Source organism: Pleurodeles waltl, chromosome 10, assembly GCF_031143425.1.
Source record: "Pleurodeles waltl isolate 20211129_DDA chromosome 10, aPleWal1.hap1.20221129, whole genome shotgun sequence".
Taxonomy (NCBI): domain Eukaryota; kingdom Metazoa; phylum Chordata; class Amphibia; order Caudata; family Salamandridae; genus Pleurodeles; species Pleurodeles waltl.
This window is the reverse complement of record NC_090449.1, coordinates 512,571,848-512,588,851: the sequence shown is the minus strand read 5'-3', so window position 1 is coordinate 512,588,851 and position 17,004 is coordinate 512,571,848. Positions and strand designations below refer to the sequence as shown.

Sequence of the window (17,004 nt, the reverse complement as noted above, 5' to 3'; positions counted from 1 at the left end):
GGCGTCGATGTGGGGGTCCACGGGGGTCGTCTCGGGCTACTCACGAGGTCGCAGTCGCCAGGGGTTCTTCGCTGTGATGTTTGTTCTCTGGATCTCGAGCTGGGGCGTCTGGTGCAGAGTGTGAAGTTTCACGCTTCTGGTGGGAAGAGTGAGTTCTTTGAAAGTTGCTTCTTTGTTGCAAAGATGTAGCTGTTGTTGAGCAGAGCCACTGCTCACGGGAGTTTCTTGGTCCTGGGGGTCAGGGCAGTCCTCTGAGGCTTCAGAGGTCGCTGGTTCCTGTTGGAATCGTCACTGGTTGCAGGTTTTCGACTCCTGAGACAGGCCGGTAGGGCTGGGGCCAAAGCAGTTGTTGTTGTCCGTCGTCTCTGCAGGCTTGTAGGTCAGCAGTCCTTCTTTGTAGTTCAGGTTGCAGGTATCTGATTTCCTGGGTTCTGGGATGCCCCTAAATACTAGATTTAGGGGTGTGTTTAGGTCTGGGAGGGCAGTAGCCAATGGTTACTGTCCTGGAGGGTGGCTACACCATCTTTGTGCCTCCTCCCTGTGGGGAGGGTGGCACATCCCTAATCCTATTGGGGGAATCCTCCAAAACTAAGATGAAGGATTTCTAAAGGCAGGGGTCACCTCAGCTCAGGGCACCTTAGGGGCTGTCCTGACTGGTGGGTGACTCCTCCTTGTTTTCCTAAATATCTCCTCCAGCCTTGCTGCCAAAAGTGGGGGCAGTGGCTGGAGGGGCAGGCATCTCCACTAGCTGGGATGCCCTGGGGCGCTGTAACAAAGGGGGTGAGCCTTTGAGGCTCACTGCCAGGTGTTACAGTTCCTGCAGGAGAAGGTGTGAAGCACCTCCACCCAGTGCAGGCTTTGTTCCTGGCCACAGAGTGACAAAGGCACTCTCCCCATGTGGCCAGCAACTCGTCTGGTTGTGGCAGGCTGGCAGAAACTGGGCAGCCCCACACTAGAAGTTGAATTGGTATTCAGGGGGCATCTCTAAGATGCCCTCTGGGTGCATGTTACAATAAATTGCACACTGGCATCAGTGTGCATTTATTGAGCTGAGAAGTTTGATACCAATATTCCCAGATTTCAGTGTAGCCATTATGGAACTGTGGAGTTCATGTTTGACAAACTCCCAGACCATATACTCTTATGGCTACCCTGCACTTACAATGTCTAAGGTTTTGCTTAGACACTGTAGGGGCATAGTGCTCATGCACATATGTCCTCACCTGTGGTATAGTGCACGCTGCCTTAGGGCTGTAGGGCCTGCTAGAGGGGTGACTTACCTATGCCACAGGCAGTGTGAGGTTGGCATGGCACTCTGAGGGGAGTGCCATGTCGACGTTGTCTTTTTCTCCCCACCAGCACACACACGCTGTGAGGCAGTGTGCATGTGCTGAGTGAGGGGTCCCCAGGGTGGCATAAGACATGCTGCAGCCCTTAGAGACCTTCTCTGGCATCAGGGCCCTTGGTACCAGGGGTACCAGTTACAAGGGACTTATCTGAGTGCCAGGGTTGTGCCAATTGTGGAAACAAAGGTACAGATTTAGTGAAAGAACATTGGTGCTGGGGCCTGGTTAGCAGGGTCCCAGCACACTTTCAATCAAAACTTAGCATCAGCAAAGGCAAAAAGTTAGGGGGTAACCATGCCAAGGAGTCATTTCCTTACACCATCCATAAGCACTTCAAGGTGAGCGGGGAAGAAGAGCATATAGGTTAACTGCATTGCCCTGAGTTTTTGTTTAACACTTTCATAAGAGAAGCGCCGGGACTGGACTTCACGGGTATAATCCGGGAATACTAGGATCTTGTGGTTGTCCCATCGGAGGTCTGGGCACAGTCTAGCCTCCCTAAGGATGGAGTCACGGTCTTTGAAGTTCAGGAAGCGGGCGATCATTGGACTCCTAGGTCCCCCAGGCGGGGGTTGGGTGCGAGTTCCCTATCGGCCCGTTCAATTGCAAACCAGGGGGAGAGGCACTGCTCTGACATCCAGGATCAAATCCAGCTCTCCAAAAACTCAAGCGCCTGGTTCGCCTCAGCCCCATCTGGGAAGCCAAGGAAGCACAAGTTATTGCTTCTGGAGCGGTTCTCTGCATCTTCTACTCGGCGGTGCAGCTCACCTGTACGGGTCAGCAGCTGGGCAACCTTGGACTTGAGGTCTGCAATCTCGTCCTCCGCCTAGGATCCCGACCCTCGACTTCTGTAATGCGGCCCACCGCCGTCCGCAGATCTTGCCGCAACAGGCCCACATCCTCGCGCACCTTGATGATTTTAGTCTCTACCGCCAATTGCGAGGACTGGATAGCCTGAATGATCGCGCTCACCCTGTCCTCTGCGGACCCCCCAGATGCCAGGTCATTCACACTCTGGTGGGTCGTTTGCGTGGTGAATTGCTCGATGCGCTGCTGGGACGCCAGAGGCTGCCTGCCAGCTCTGTCTTTTTCCATATTGCCTCACCGGATCAACGCGCCTTGTGTCCCTTCCAGCGTTCTATACTCCTCTCCCAGGGCCCCCCCCTCGGCCGTCGTTCTATCACCATGCTACGGAGGCCGCGAATCCGGGGGGGGGAAGCCTCTGCATCTCAGGCACCACCCTCCGCTCACCTTGCTCTCTGGTCGAAGGGTTGCCCTCCTGGGCGAGTCGCCCGATCACACCAGTCCCCTCAGTGGCTCCTTACCGGCTGGCCCTGCCTTCTCCACACCGCTCCACTTGGGCAGTCATAAACTCAGGTCGTACAGCCCAGCATCACCGCCACCACTCCTTATTGCACCTGAGTCTGTGTGGTTAGGTGCTTGTCGGGCCTGGGCCTTTGTCTGCTCGCCCCGCCCGGGGCCGTCCCACTGCACCCAGGACTCTTCTCTCACAGCCAGGGAAGGGGGTCCTACGGGCCTCGTCCGGCCCACACACTGCGCCCCGACAGGCGCCTCCCGCAGGGCCTCAACAGCACCACCGGTCCTGAGGCTATGGCCTGACAGGCCGCCGCACCACTGCTTCTCGGGCCACAGCCCCTTGCGCTGCTTCACACACCAGGGCAGGCTGGGGCCTGACTCATGCCGCGGCCGCCACTCACTGTCTGGCCGGGCCCTGTCGCAGGCCGGAGCCCGTCTGCCCTCATTGCTGCGTGGGCTCCTCTTTGCCCACCGCGCCTCCGGTCATCTTCAGCACCCGACCTCCACTTCTGAGAGCTGCCGCCGCAACTCCGCACGCCATCCGGGGGTGGCTGCTCCACCGAGGGCCAGATCCTGTCACAGCCGCGGGCCAGTGTCCCGCAGACAGCCCGGTCTCCAGTTGCGGTCGGGACCCGCCAGCACAGGCCGCACCGCCGGCTTTGCTTCCCTGCGGCTCTTCCGCTGTTCCTCCGTGGCTCTCACCGGGCTCGCCCTCACCCTGTATATCTCATCAGTCTGGCGACCGGGAGGGGGCAGTTTGGGCGTGGGATGGCGGGAGCTTCTACCGGCGGATGACGGAGGGATCCGGAGCAGTGTTAGAGTGCAACCGCCATCTTGACTCCCGAAGCCACGCCCCTGCAGCTTTATTTTTTACGCTAACCAGGTACTTTGTGCAAAATCAAAGTTCTCACTGTTTTCTACGGATTAAGACTCTTATTCTTTTGAAAATTCAAATCTTGACTTGTATATTTTGGATTTTTGTTGTTTGGTCTTGTTTGATTTATTTAGATAAATATTACCTATTTTTCTAAAGTGGTGTGGTGTCGATTTTGTAGCAATTTCACTATATTACTGTGTGTGTTGGTACAAATACTTTACACATTGCTTCTGAGTTAAGCCTGCCTGCTCTCGCCAAGGGGATGAGTGGGGGTTAACCAGGTGTGTTTCTCTGTTGCCCTGACTAGAGTGAGGGTCCTTGCTTGGACACGGGGGTAACCTGACTGCCAACCAAAGACCCCATTTCAAACAATCAGTTTTCATTATTAATTATTTTTCACTTATCCAGGAGAAAGTTGCTTTGAGACAGTTTTCATAATTTGTGAGAGCCCCAAGAGATTGATCATCCAGTCTCAGATGAATTTCCATATCATCTGCATAACAGAGGACAATACCTTTTGCAGTTTCAAGAAACTGTACATTAATGGTGCCACTCTGGTTCTTCTGCAGTAATCTGTTTCCTAAAAGCACATGTTATGATGCCTAGTGTTCCCCTACTATTCACTGTGGCGTCCTTGCATCTTCAGTCGTAAGGGTCTATTCAGTTTTCAGATTTGAAGTTAATATCATGTTTTGTGGTGATCACTCTACTGTCCTTATAGGACCTCACTTAAACCCATACTTTGTTCTTTGTCCCTGCTTCTTTCAGTTTTGAACCAGATTTTTCTTTGATGTTGGTCTCTGTTTATTGGTGGCTCAGGTCTTCCTGTCTAGTTAGGTGTCTTGCTTTTTTACTGTTAGGCTCTTTGTATTTAGGTGTGATGTTCCTTTAGAGCACTTGAGCATGTCAGATTGCTCCCCACCGATAAATGCCCATTCACCCTTGCCCAGTTCTTGTTGGTTTGGGACTAAGTATGAATCCAAGTATTTTGATTTTGTATTTGTAGTATATTACATTTTTCCTATGATTCCCCATTTCTTTCATTTTCAAAACATGAGTGTCTGAGGAGCTAGATCCAATTATTCAGCTTCTCGCTCTGTGTTCTCTTTCCTTTGGATTAAAATGACACAATTGACAATTTAGTAAGCCGGTGGCAATAGAGATCAACATTTTTGCACTGCTGCAGAGATTTCAAATCTCAAGTGCAAGATTTAAGGAAAAGATTTCCCACTTGAATCTCAAAATTGAATATCGACTTAAAGGAATGCATCTGTGCAACAGGCTGCAGATGTGTTTTAAGGAGCAACAGATGGCAACATTTATTTTCCTTACTATTTCTGCAAACTTCTACAAACTTCAGATTCACAGCTTGTTGATTAGTGTTAATGGTAACATAGTATTTTGATTAACTATAGTCATTGCCTCAGCTTATGGTTTATGATATTGCCTGCCTGGCATTTAGCAATAGTGCTAATAAATGGATAATTGTATCCATGGCTGGGCTACATGGGTGTCACACCTAATTATAACCATCAATACCTATTGTTCCTTAGGGCTAAAGTGGCTAAATCAATGGCAGCAGGAGACATCTCCCTACCAAATAAACCCTTAACACTTGGTTTTATTGTGCTTTCTGAAGCCCCAGCTAAGGGGGAGGGGAGCACATGGGACCCTTAGGGTGTGGGTTATACTTGGGAAGCAGATTTGAACGAGTCTTGGGAGGAGTTTGGAGAGGAACAGAGAGGTACAAAAGTGAGGATGTAGCTGATGTTTTGGTTGGGTGTACAGAGGACTTTTACAGCTTGATCTGCTGAGGATTGTTGACCTCCAAAAATATTCTTAGTTCCAAGTCGAACTTTTGTGAGGGAAAAGCCTCTAACCTCCATTGCCATTTGGCTGCTAAGGTGTGTAGTCCTTATTAAGGTCAACTCATATCTTGCATCCCACTGCACTCCATCACCAGTCAGCCACATAAGGGGCTGTGATCCCTGTTTAGTCCAGCCCATTGACTATTACTTGACTTTTGAGTTCATATTGATTCTTATGAATCACGATTGCTTTTTATTAACTCCGGATCCCTACATCCTATTTTTTTATTTTTGTTTTCTGGTACTTGTTCTTTTTTTCTCATTTTAACTACTTTGGTTTTCAAATGTTAGCTTATTTCCTAAGTATAGTGTTATTTTGGTGTTGTTGAATATGAATAGTAAGCATTTTTACTTGGGGAAAGCATTGATGCTTGTGATACATTACTAAAGCTGAGTGAGGCGGTTCACAGAAACCAGTTTATGTAATATTAATTAGAATGCGTTTGCCTTATGGGAACTCAACCTCAGCTACTACTAATACCGTGGCCTCTCTCGCCAATAGATTAACTATCTGTTTCCCTACAATATCATGGGGATCATTATGAACATGGCGGGATGCCCCCTGCCAAAAGTGCTGGCGGTTAATGAAAGACCGCTAGTGTTGGCGGCTGGCATCCCGCCACATAATAACGCATGGAGCTTCATGGCCATTGATGGCGGTGAGGGCTGCCATGCGTCATGCTGGCGGTCGGTGGGGTGGATGGATGCTGCTCCACCCTCACCGCCACATCAGTTCATACACCTCCACGCCTATAATGAAGCAGTTATAGGCGAGGCGGTGTATGGAGAGGCGGCGATGGCAAGGAGCAGCATCCAGGGAGCCTGTTCCCTCCCGGAGCAGCGCGACAGAAAAGGTAAGTGCCATCCGAGAGGGAATGGGTGTGTGTGTGTGTGTGTGAGTGAGTGGAGGTGTGCGTGACTGTATGTTTGGGGGGATGTGTGTCTGAGTGCATGTATGCGTGTGTGCATGTAAGTGAATGGGTGCATGTGGATGTGGATGTGGATGTGGGGGTTGGGCTTTGGGGGGACCTGTATGTAGCGGTGAGGGTCGGGTTATGAGGGACCTACATGGGGTTCTGGGGGTGGAGGGTTGGGGTGATCGGTTTTCGGGATTCTGGCAGTGGGGCAGTTCTAGGGGCTTGGGAGGTGGCTAGCTGTTGTGAGAAGGGGGTGAGTGGCCTGGTGTGTCAAATACAGGTGACAGGAATGATTATTCCTGTCACCCGTATGCTTCCTGACGAGAATTACCTGGCAGAGTAACTCGCCAGGGAATCCCTGGTGGAAATGGGATCATAATCCCACCGCCTGTTCAGTCTCCACCGCCTTGTCGAATGAGCCCACAGTCGGCCCGGCGGTCGATCCTGGCCTGGCGGTGGGTGGTGGTGAACTGGCTGCATTGCAGCCAGTTCACTACTGTGTTCAGAATATGGCGGTCTGGGCCGCCATGCCGTTGGTGGTAATGACCGCCGGTGTGGCGGTCCAGACCGCCAAGTTTTTAATGACCACCTATGTTTTATTGTCTATGTGCTCAGCAGGGATGTCTTCTGTGTACTCTTTGTAAGGAAATACCTCCTTGGCATGGTTACCCCCTGACTCTTTGCCTTTGCTGATGCTAAGTTTTGATTGAAAGTGTGCTGGGACCCTGCTATCCAGGCCCCAGCACCAGTGTTCTATCCCCAAACTGTACCTTTGCTTCCACAATTGGCACAGCCATGGCACTCATATAAGTCCCTTGTTACTGGTACCCCTGGTACCAAGGGCCCTGATGCCAGGGAAGGTCTCTAATGGCTGCAGCATGTCTTATGCCACCCTGGGGACCCCCCACTCAGCACATACACACTGCCTCACAGCTTGTGTGTGCTGGTGGGGAGAAAAAGACTAAGTCGACATGGCACTCCCCTCAGAGTGCCATGCCAACCTCACACTGCCTGTGGCATAGGTAAGTCATCCCTCTAGCAGGCCTTACAGCCCTAAGGCAGGGTGCACTATACCACAGGTGAGGGCATATTTGCATGAGCACTATGCCCTTACAGTGTCTAAGCAAAACCTTAGACATTGTAAGTGCAGGGTAGCCATAAGAGTATATGGTCTGGGATCTTAGACATGTTACATGGCCATGTTCGGAGTTACCATTGTGACGCTATACATAGGTAGTGACCTATGTATAGTGCACTCGTGAAATGGTGTCCCCGCACTCACAGAGTCCGGGGAATTTGCCCTGAACGATGTGGGGGCACCTTGGCTAGTGCCAGGGTGCCCACACACTAAGTAACTTTGCACCCAACCTTCACCAGGTGAAGGTTAGACATATAGGTGACTTATAAGTTACTTAAGTGCAGTGGTAAATGGCTGTGAAATAACGTGGACGTTATTTCACTGAGGCTGCAGTGGCATGCCTGTGTAGGAATTGTCAGAGCTCCCTATGGGTGGCAAAAGAAATGCTGCAGCCCATAGGGATCTCCTGGAACCCCAATACCCTGGGTACCTCAGTACCATATACTAGGGGATTATAAGGGTGTTCCAGTATGCCAATGTGAATTGGTGAAATTGGTCACTAGCCTGTTAGTGACAATTTGGAAAGCAGAGAGAGCATAACCACTGAGGTTCTGGTTAGCAGAGCCTCAGTGAGACAGTTAGTCATCACACAGGGAACACATACAGGGCACACTTATGAGCACCGGGGGGCTGGCTGGCAGGGTCCCAGTGACACATACACTAAAACAACATATATACAGTGAAATATGGGGCTAACATGCCAGGCAAGATGGTACTTTCCTTCACTAGGTCCAAATTCTCCCCAAGAATTGGGAAAGAAGGCCGACTACTGGGTCAAGACAAGGGTGACCAAGACTTCCACAGGGGGTGACCAAAAGAAAGGGATCACAAAGCCTCCCCAGCTGAAAAGTTTTAAGACATCCAACGGAAAAAGTAAAGAGTCTTCTACAGGGCCACAAAAACCTGCTCAGGAGGGTGGGTCCAAAGCCTCTTCACAATCCTCATTTGGGTATAAGGGTAAAAACTTTGATCCCAAAAAGGCCTGGTGTTGCATCTGTACTCAGCATGGACACCAAACTATATACAAGGCCTGTCCCAAGAAAGGTTCCACAAGAACTACTACTCCAGTTAGCACTGGAATAGCCAGTCTCCGGGTGGGATCAACAGTGTGCCCAGAGCAAATCAGGGTTCACACTGAAGCTACATTAGTCTCAGAGGGTGGGTGGACCTAGCCACACTTGTTGCCTGGCCGCCTAACATCCAAAAATTAAGGCAGCAGCTCTTAATCAATCTGACTAAAGTAGAAACCCTGAGGGATACAGGTGCCAGTGTCACTATGGTGACAAAGAAACGGGTTTCCCCAGGACAATACCTGGCTGGACAGACATATCCAGTCACCAATGCTGACAGTCAGACTAAAGTCCATCCCATGGCAATGGTAACTTTAGAATGGGGAGGGGTCATTGGCCTGAAACAGATGGTAGTCTCTTCTGCTATACCAGTAGAATGTCTGCTGGGAAATGATCTGGAGTCCTCAGCATGGGCTGCGGTAGAACTCAAAACCAATGCAGCCATGCTGGGTATCCCTAAACTGGCGTGTGTCAAGACAAGGGCTCAGTGCAGGACATAGGGTGAAAAAGAAGTGTTGGAGTCTGGAATAATGGCCCAACCTTCCAAGAGAAAAGGAAAGAAGACTGGGGAACCAACTTCAGCACAGAACAAGAAACAGAACCTCTCTTCCCAGGAGGAAGTTCTATCCCCTGAGGGAACTGAGTCCAGGGAGAAGGGACCTTACCAGGTTGAGCTCTTGGGCCCGGGGGACCCTCAAGGGAACAGCTGTGCAAGGGGCAAGAAACTTGTCCCTCTCTTGAAGGCCTAAGACAGCAAGCAGCTGAGCAAGAAAAAGGTAATGTCAGTGGAACACACAGGATCTATTGGGAAGATGGACTCCTTTACACTGAGGCAAGAGATCCCAAACCTGCTGCCACTACGAGAGTGGTAGTGCCTGAGGAGTTTAGGGAGTTCATTCTGACCTTAGCCCTTGACATTCCCCTTGCTGGGCATTTGGGACAAACCAAGACATGGAGAGGTTAGTCAACCATTTCTATTGGCTCAATATGTCCCAGAAGGTAAAGGAGTTTTGCACCTCCTGTGTCACCTGTCAAGCCAGTGGTAAGACAGGTGGCCATCCAAAGGCCCCCCTCATTCCACTTCCAGTGGTGGGGGTCCCCTTTGAAAGAGTGGGAGTGGATATAGTGGGTCCACTTGAACCTCCCACAGCATCAGGGAACCAATACATCCTAATAGTAGTGGATCATGCTACTAGGTACCCTGAGGCAATTCCCCTTAGGTCCACTACTGCCCCTGCAGTAGCCAAAGCACTCATTGGTATTTTTACCAGAGTGGGATTTCCTAAGGAGGTGGTTTCTAACAGAGGTATCAACTTCATGTCAGCTTACCTAAAACACATGTGGAATGAGTGTGGGGTGACTTACAAATTCACCACACCATACCTTCCACAAACCAATGGTCTTGTTGAGAGGTTTAACATGACATTGAAGGGCATGATCATGGGGCTCCCTGGAAAACTCAAAAGGAGATGGGATGTCCTCTTGCCATGCATGCTTTTTGCCTACAGAGAGGTGCCTCAGAAGGGAGTAGGGTTTTCCCCTTTGAAATTCTGTTTGGCCATCCTGTTAGGGGACCACTAACTCTTGTAAAAGAAGGCTGGGAGAGACCTCTTCATGATCCTAAACAAAATGTGGTGGACTATGTACTAGGCCTACGTTCAAGGATGGCAGAGTACATGGAAAAGGCAAGCAAAAACCCTGAGGCCAGCCAACAACTCCAGAAGATGTGGTATGGCCAAAAGGCTGCTAGGGTTGAGTTTCAGCCAGGGCAGAAAGTCTGGGTTCTGGTGGCTGTGGTTCCCAGGGCACTTCAGGAGAAATGGAGTGGTCCTTACCCAGTGCTAGAAAAGAAGAGTCAGGTCACCTACCTGGTGACCTAGGCACTAGCAGGACCCCCAAGAGGGTGATCCATGTTAACCGCCTCAAACTCTTCCATGATAGGGCAGATGTAAACATGTTAATGGTTACAGATGAGGACCAGGAAGCAGAGAGTGAACCTCACCCTGATCTCCTCTCCACTGACCCTAAGGATGGCACAGTAGATGAGTGATCTATTCAGATACCCTCTCTGGCCAACAGCAGGCTGACTTTAGGCAAGTCCTTCAGCAGTTTTCTGAGCTCTTTTCCCTAACCCCTGGTCAGACAAACCTGTGTACCCATGATGTGGACACAGGAGGCAGCATGCCTGTCAAAAACAAAATATTTAGACAGTCTGACCAAGTTAAGGAAAGCATCAAAGTGGAAGTCCACAAGATGCTGTAGTTGGGAGTGATTGAGTGCTCTGACAGTCCCTGGGCTAGCCTAGTGGTCTTGGTCCCCAAACCTCACACAAAAGATGGCAAGAGAGAGATGGGGTTTTGTGTGGACTACAGAGGGCCTAATTCTGTCACCAAGACAGATGCTCACCCCATTCCAAGGGCAGATGAACTAATTGACAAATTGGGTGCTGCCAAATACTTAAGTACCTTTGACTTAACTGCAGGGTACTGGCAAATAAAAATGGCACCAGGAGCAAAAGAGAAAACAGCATTCTCTACACCTGATGGGCACTACGAGTTTACTGTGATGCCCTTTGGCTTAAAGAATGCCCCTGCCACCTTCTAAAGGTTGGTGAATCAAGTCCTTGCTGGATTGGAGTCCTTCAGTGCAGCTTATCTTGATGATATTGCTGTCTTTAGCTCCAACTGGCAGGATCACCTGGTCCACCTGAGGAAGGTTTTGTAGGCCCTGAAAGCAGCAGGCCTCTCTATCAAGGCATCTGCATGTCAGATAGGGCAGGGTACTGTGGTTTACTTGTGTCACCTGGTAGGTGGAGGCCAAGTTCAGCCACTCCAACCCCAGATCCAGACTATTCTGGACTGCGTAGCTCCAAAAACCCAGACTCAAGTCAGGGCATTTCTTGGCTTGACTGGGTACTATAGGAGATTTGTGAAGGGATATGGATCAATAGTGACACCCCTCACAGAACTTATCTCTAAGAAAATGCCCAAGAAAGTGAACTGGATCGTGGACTGTCAAAAGGCATTTGACACCCTGAAGCAAGCAATATGTACAGCACCAGTTTTGAAAGCTCCAGCTTACTCTAAGCAGTTCATCGTGCAGACAAATGCCTCTGAGCATGGGATAGGAGCAGTCCTGTCCCAAATAAATGATGATGGCCTTGACCAGCCTGTTGCTTTTATTAGCAGGAGGTTACTCCCCAGGGAGCAGTGTTGGAGTGCCATTGAGAGGGAGGCCTTTGCTGTGGTCTGGTCCCTGAAGAAGTTGAGACCATACCTTTTTGGTACTCACTTCATAGTTCAAAGTGACCACAGGCCTCTCAGATGGCTAATGTAAATGAAAGGAGAAAACCCTAAACTGTTGAGGTGGTCCATATCCCTACAGGGAATGGACTTTGTAGTGGAACACAGACCTGGGACTGCCAATGCCTATGCTCATGGCCTTTCCAGGTTCTTCCACTTAGAAAACGAAGACTCTCTTGGGAAAGGTTAGTCTCATCCTCTTTCGTTTGGGGGGAGGGGTTTGTGTAAGGAAATGCCTCCTTGGCATGGTTACCCCCTGACTTTTTGCCTTTGCTGATGCTAAGTTTTGATTGAAAGTGTGCTGGGACCCTGCTAACCAGGCCCCAGCACCAGTGTTCTTTCCCTAAACTGTACCTTTGCTTCCACAATTGGCACAGTCCTGGCACTCAGATAAGTCCCTTGTAAATGGTACCCCTGGTACCAAGGGCACTGATGCCAGGGAAGGTCACTAAGGGCTGCAGCATGTCTTATGCCACCCTGGGGACCCCTCACTCAGCACATACACACTGCCTCACAGCTTGTGTGTGCTGGTGGGGAGAAAATGACTAAGTCGACGTGGCACTCCGCTCAGAGTGCCATGCCAACCTCACACTGCCTGTGGCATAGGTAAGTCACCCCCTCTAGCAGGCCTTACAGCCCTAAGGCAGGGTGCACTATACCACAGGTGAGGGCATATGTGCATGAGCACTATGCCCTTACAGTGTCTAAGCAAAACCTTAGACATTGTAAGTGCAGGGTAGCCATAAGAGTATATGGTCTGGGAGTTTGTCAAACACTCCACAGTTCCATAATGGCTACACAGAAAACTGGGAAGTTTGGTATCAAACTTCTCAGCACAATAAATGCACACTGATGCCAGTGTGCAATTTATTGTAAAATACACCCAGAGGGCACCTTAGAGATGCCCCCTGAATACCTACCCGACTTCTAGTGTAGGCTGACCAGTTCCTGCCAGCCTGCCACAAACCAGACATGTTGCTGGCCACATGGGGAGAGTGCCTTTGTCACTCTGTGGCCAGGAACAAAGCCTGTACTGGGTGGAGGTGCTTCTCACCTCCCCCTGCAGGAACTGTAACACCTGGCGGTGAGCATCAAAGGCTCACCCCTTTTGTTACAGCGCCCCACGGTATCCCAGCTAGTGGAGATGCCCGCCCTCCAGCCACTGCCCCCACTTTTGCCGGCAAGGCTGAAGGAGATAATGAGAAAAACAAGGAGTCACCCACCAGTCAGGACAGTCCCTAAGGTGTCCTGAGCCGAGGTGACCCCTGCCTTGAGAAATCCTCCATCTTGAGTTTGGAGGATTCCCCCAATAGGATTAGGGATGTGCCCTCCCTCCCCACAGGGAGGAGGCACAAAGAGGGTGTAGCCACCCTCAAGGACAGTAGCCATTGGCTACTGCCCTCCCAAACCTAATCACATCTCTAAATTCAGTATTTAGGGGCTCCCCAGATCCCAGGAAATCAGATTCCTGCAACCTGAAGAAAGAAGAAGGACTTCTGACCTACAAGCCTGCAGAGAAGGAGGAAGACGACAACTGCTTTGGCCCCAGCCCTACCGGCCTGTCTCCAACTTCGAAAACCTGCTCCAGCGACGCATCCGACATGTACCAGCGACCTCTGAAGCCTAAGAGGACTGCCCTGGACTACAGGACCAAGAACCTCCCGTAAACAGCGGCCCTGTTCAAAACCTGCAACTTCTTTGCAGCAAAGAAGCAACTTCTCAAGAATTCCCGTTTCCCGCCGGAAGCGTGAGACTCTACACTCTGCACCCGACGCCCCCGGCTCGACCTGCAGAAAACCAACACCTCAGGGAGGACTCCCCGGCGACTGCGAGCCCGTGAGTAACCAGAGACGGCCCCCCTGAATCTTCACAGCGACGCCTGCAGAGAGAATCCAGAGGCTCCCAATGACCGTGACTACCTGTAACAAGGGACCCGACGCCTGGAACCAACACTGCACCCGCAGCCCCCAGGTCCTGAAGGAACCGAACTTCAGTGCAAGAGCGACCCCCAAGCGACCCTCTGCCTAGGCCAGATGACGGCTGCCCCAAGGAGCCCCTCCTGTGCCTGCCTGCACCGCTGAAGTGACCCCCGGGTCCCTCCTGCTTTGCTCACTGCACCCGGCTGCCCCTGTGCCGCTGAGGGTGTACTTTGTGTGCCTTCTCGTGTCCCCCCCGGTGCTGTACAAAACCCCCCTGGTCTGCCCCCCGAGGGTGCAAGTACTTGCCTGCTGGCAGACTGGAACCGGAGCACCCCTGTTCCCTATAGGCGCCTATGTGTTTTGGGTACCTCTTTGACATCTGCACCTGACAGGCCCTGAGCTGCTGGTGTGGTAACTTTGGGGTTCCCTTGAACCCCCAACGGTGGGCGGCCTATGCCCCAAACTTGAGACTTGTAAGTGTTTTACTTACCTTCAAAACTAGCCCTTACTTACCTCCCCCAGGAACTGTTGATTTTTGCACTGTGTCCACTTTGAAAATAGCTTATTGCCATTTTTACAAAGACTGTACATGATATTGTTTTCATTCAATGTTCCTAAAGCATTTAAGTGAAGTATCTTACATTTAAAGTATTAACTGTAAATCGTGAACCTGTGGTTCTTAAAATAAACTAAGAAAATATATTTTTCAATATAAAAACCTATTGGCCTGGAGCAAGTCTTTGAGTGTGTGTTCTTCATTTATTGCCTGTTTGTGTACAACAAATGCTTAACACTACCCTCTGATAAGCCTACTGCTCGACCACATTACCACAAAATAGAGCATTAGAATGATCTACTTTTGGCACTATCTTACCTCTAAGGGGAACCCTTGGACTCTGTGCACGCTATTTCTTACTTTGAAATAGCATATACAGAGCCAACTTCCGACAGCTGGGAAATACAAAAAAAATCTTCTTTTAAGTTCCCTTAATGGTAAGCACTGATCTATCAAGATGAATTTTTAGGTGCTTTTTGTTGTTGTGGCACTTATTTCATTGTATTCATGGATGTCAGGATAAGTTACATACAGGAATCCAAATATGCTACCACATTCTTACTTTGACTTAGGTAAAGTAACAGATCCAAACTATTAACAATCTTTGTATTTTCCTTGCAGCGAACAGTAAAAAATCTGGAGAAGGAAATAGCTCTCCTGAAGCAGGAACTGATCAAACATGACATTTTAGTAAGGAATAGCTTTTATCTAATTTTATTTACAATCACAAATATTTTGTAATCAGATGTTAGTCGTGTGCTTTGTGGTCCATGTGCTAGAGCAGAGAGCTGGTGCTTTTGGGTGCCACCCTTAAATCTGAGTGAGACGCTCTCATCGTTTCTCCACGCTCCTTACTATAAGAAAGAGGATTCTCTGCTGTAGTAAGGGAAATTGAATATGCAGCCACTAAGACCATTAGCACATTCGCCATTCCACGAGTCACGTCGTGCTCCGTAGCCCCCTTATTTAAATAAGTCTCCTCTGCTTTAACACAGATCTCCCAAGTTAACATTTTGTGACCCTCAGTACATTTCACACAAATGATTTCCATTTAACCTTGTATGTGTCCTCTATCTTATGTGTTCCTATATTGGGAGCTACCTGTATGTTGAGCATGATATTTGTTAATAAGATCTCCCTCTTATCCTCGCACGCTCCGCTCATCTCCTTTCAAATGCACTCATCTTTTTCTGTCTCTCTCTTCTTTCTATCCCGCTCTTTCCTAATCTCCTTCGCCCCCTTTCTCCTCCAAACTAATTCTTCATCCTGCACTTTTTTCACCTTTCCTTCCTGTAATGCTGAGTCACTGTTCCCTTGTTTTCTCTTCTTGTAGTGCTTATAATGCATTTCTCCATTCATCTCTGCCATGTTCTCCTCTTTAATCTGAATTCTTACTTTCGTTCCTTCTGACTTTTTCTTTCTCCCATCTTTTGATATGTATGTCAGTCTCCGCCTTTTCCTTCCCTCTGTTTCTTTCTGTCATCTTTTGTCGCTCCCAAGCCCTCCTCCTCCTATTCCCTCTAAGGGTAGTCTCTTATTCTCCTGCTCTCTTTTGTCGCATTTTCTTCAATTTTCTCACACTCCATTGTGAATATTCCCGCATTATTTGGTAATGCATATTGTTGTTATCTTCCCCTCCCCAGGTCAACCGCACCCTTGTGAATTACGAGCCATTAAATGAGACCCAGATAGCAAACATTAAGACGCAGGTGCGCCGGTATCTGGACGGTTCACTCGATGAGATTGACGTGAGTATCCTACTCTAAGTTACTGCCTTACTAGAACCCGCTGTTAAATTAAGGTTTGGTAATTCCAGAATAATACAAATATTAGATGTTACGTCAATGGCGTAATGAAAGTGGACCCCCCCCCGCACAGAACATGGAGGGGCCCCCCCTCTGGACTCACTCAGGCCAAGTGCTGTGCTGAGGGGGGGTCTGAACCTCAACCCCCCACCCCTTCCCCCGCACGCGCCTGTGTTACGTCACACCCCATTTAGCCGCCGAGGCAATGAACTCACACATCAGTGATGACAGGTTATTGACAGTCTTTATTGACAATTAGGGCTGCAGCTTGGTAAAACAGTAATAGATAAAAGACACAAACACAAAGATGCAAAAGCTAACATAAGCCAAGCCATACTTGCTTTTGAAAGGTGAATAGCCAGAGTATATAGACATAGGGGTTGCCAGGCAGCAACATCGACAGGGCCAGTCGGGTTCAGCACATTGTAGTGTCGGAGGACTCAGACACTGGCACTTGAAAATAACAACATGGCACACCGTTTGCTTGTTCAGATGACGTGTGACTGAGGGCAGCAATTTACGGACACTTTATGCACTCGTGAAACGTTACCTTCGTGTCGTGCCGTACTTTGCCATACCCCGGGCCACGCCCTTTATTTATATCCAGTACCCCTTGACCTCGGACATACCACAACAGGTGGTTACAGTAGGAGGGGAAACACACAGATAACATTGGGCTATTTAACTCCCACAGTTTTGGCCACTATGGTTGTGTCAGGCGACCAGTTCCGTCACTGGCTTGCGACATTACATTCCTCCTAAAATTAAAACAACAAACTGAGATACAGAATACTAAGTCACACGTCTAAGAGGTAATTGCGTAGTCTCACAGAGGGAGCTGGGTTCCTGCGCAGATTGTATCTGGTGACCACCGACCTTCCTTGGTCTG

At 49.6% G+C, this 17,004-nt stretch overlaps 1 protein-coding gene across 6 annotated transcripts in view; it reads left to right on the top strand.

The window, feature by feature from the left end:
- Nucleotides 1-17,004, top strand: part of KIF9 (kinesin family member 9) — a 483,408-nt gene that overhangs the window by 113,093 nt on the left and 353,311 nt on the right. For all 6 annotated transcript variants that reach the window (XM_069210940.1, XM_069210938.1, XM_069210939.1 and 3 more), the window contains 2 exons: nucleotides 14,932-15,000; nucleotides 15,954-16,058. In XM_069210940.1, the coding sequence (XP_069067041.1) occupies nucleotides 14,932-15,000; nucleotides 15,954-16,058 (174 nt within the window). The remainder of the gene's footprint in view (nucleotides 1-14,931; nucleotides 15,001-15,953; nucleotides 16,059-17,004) is intronic.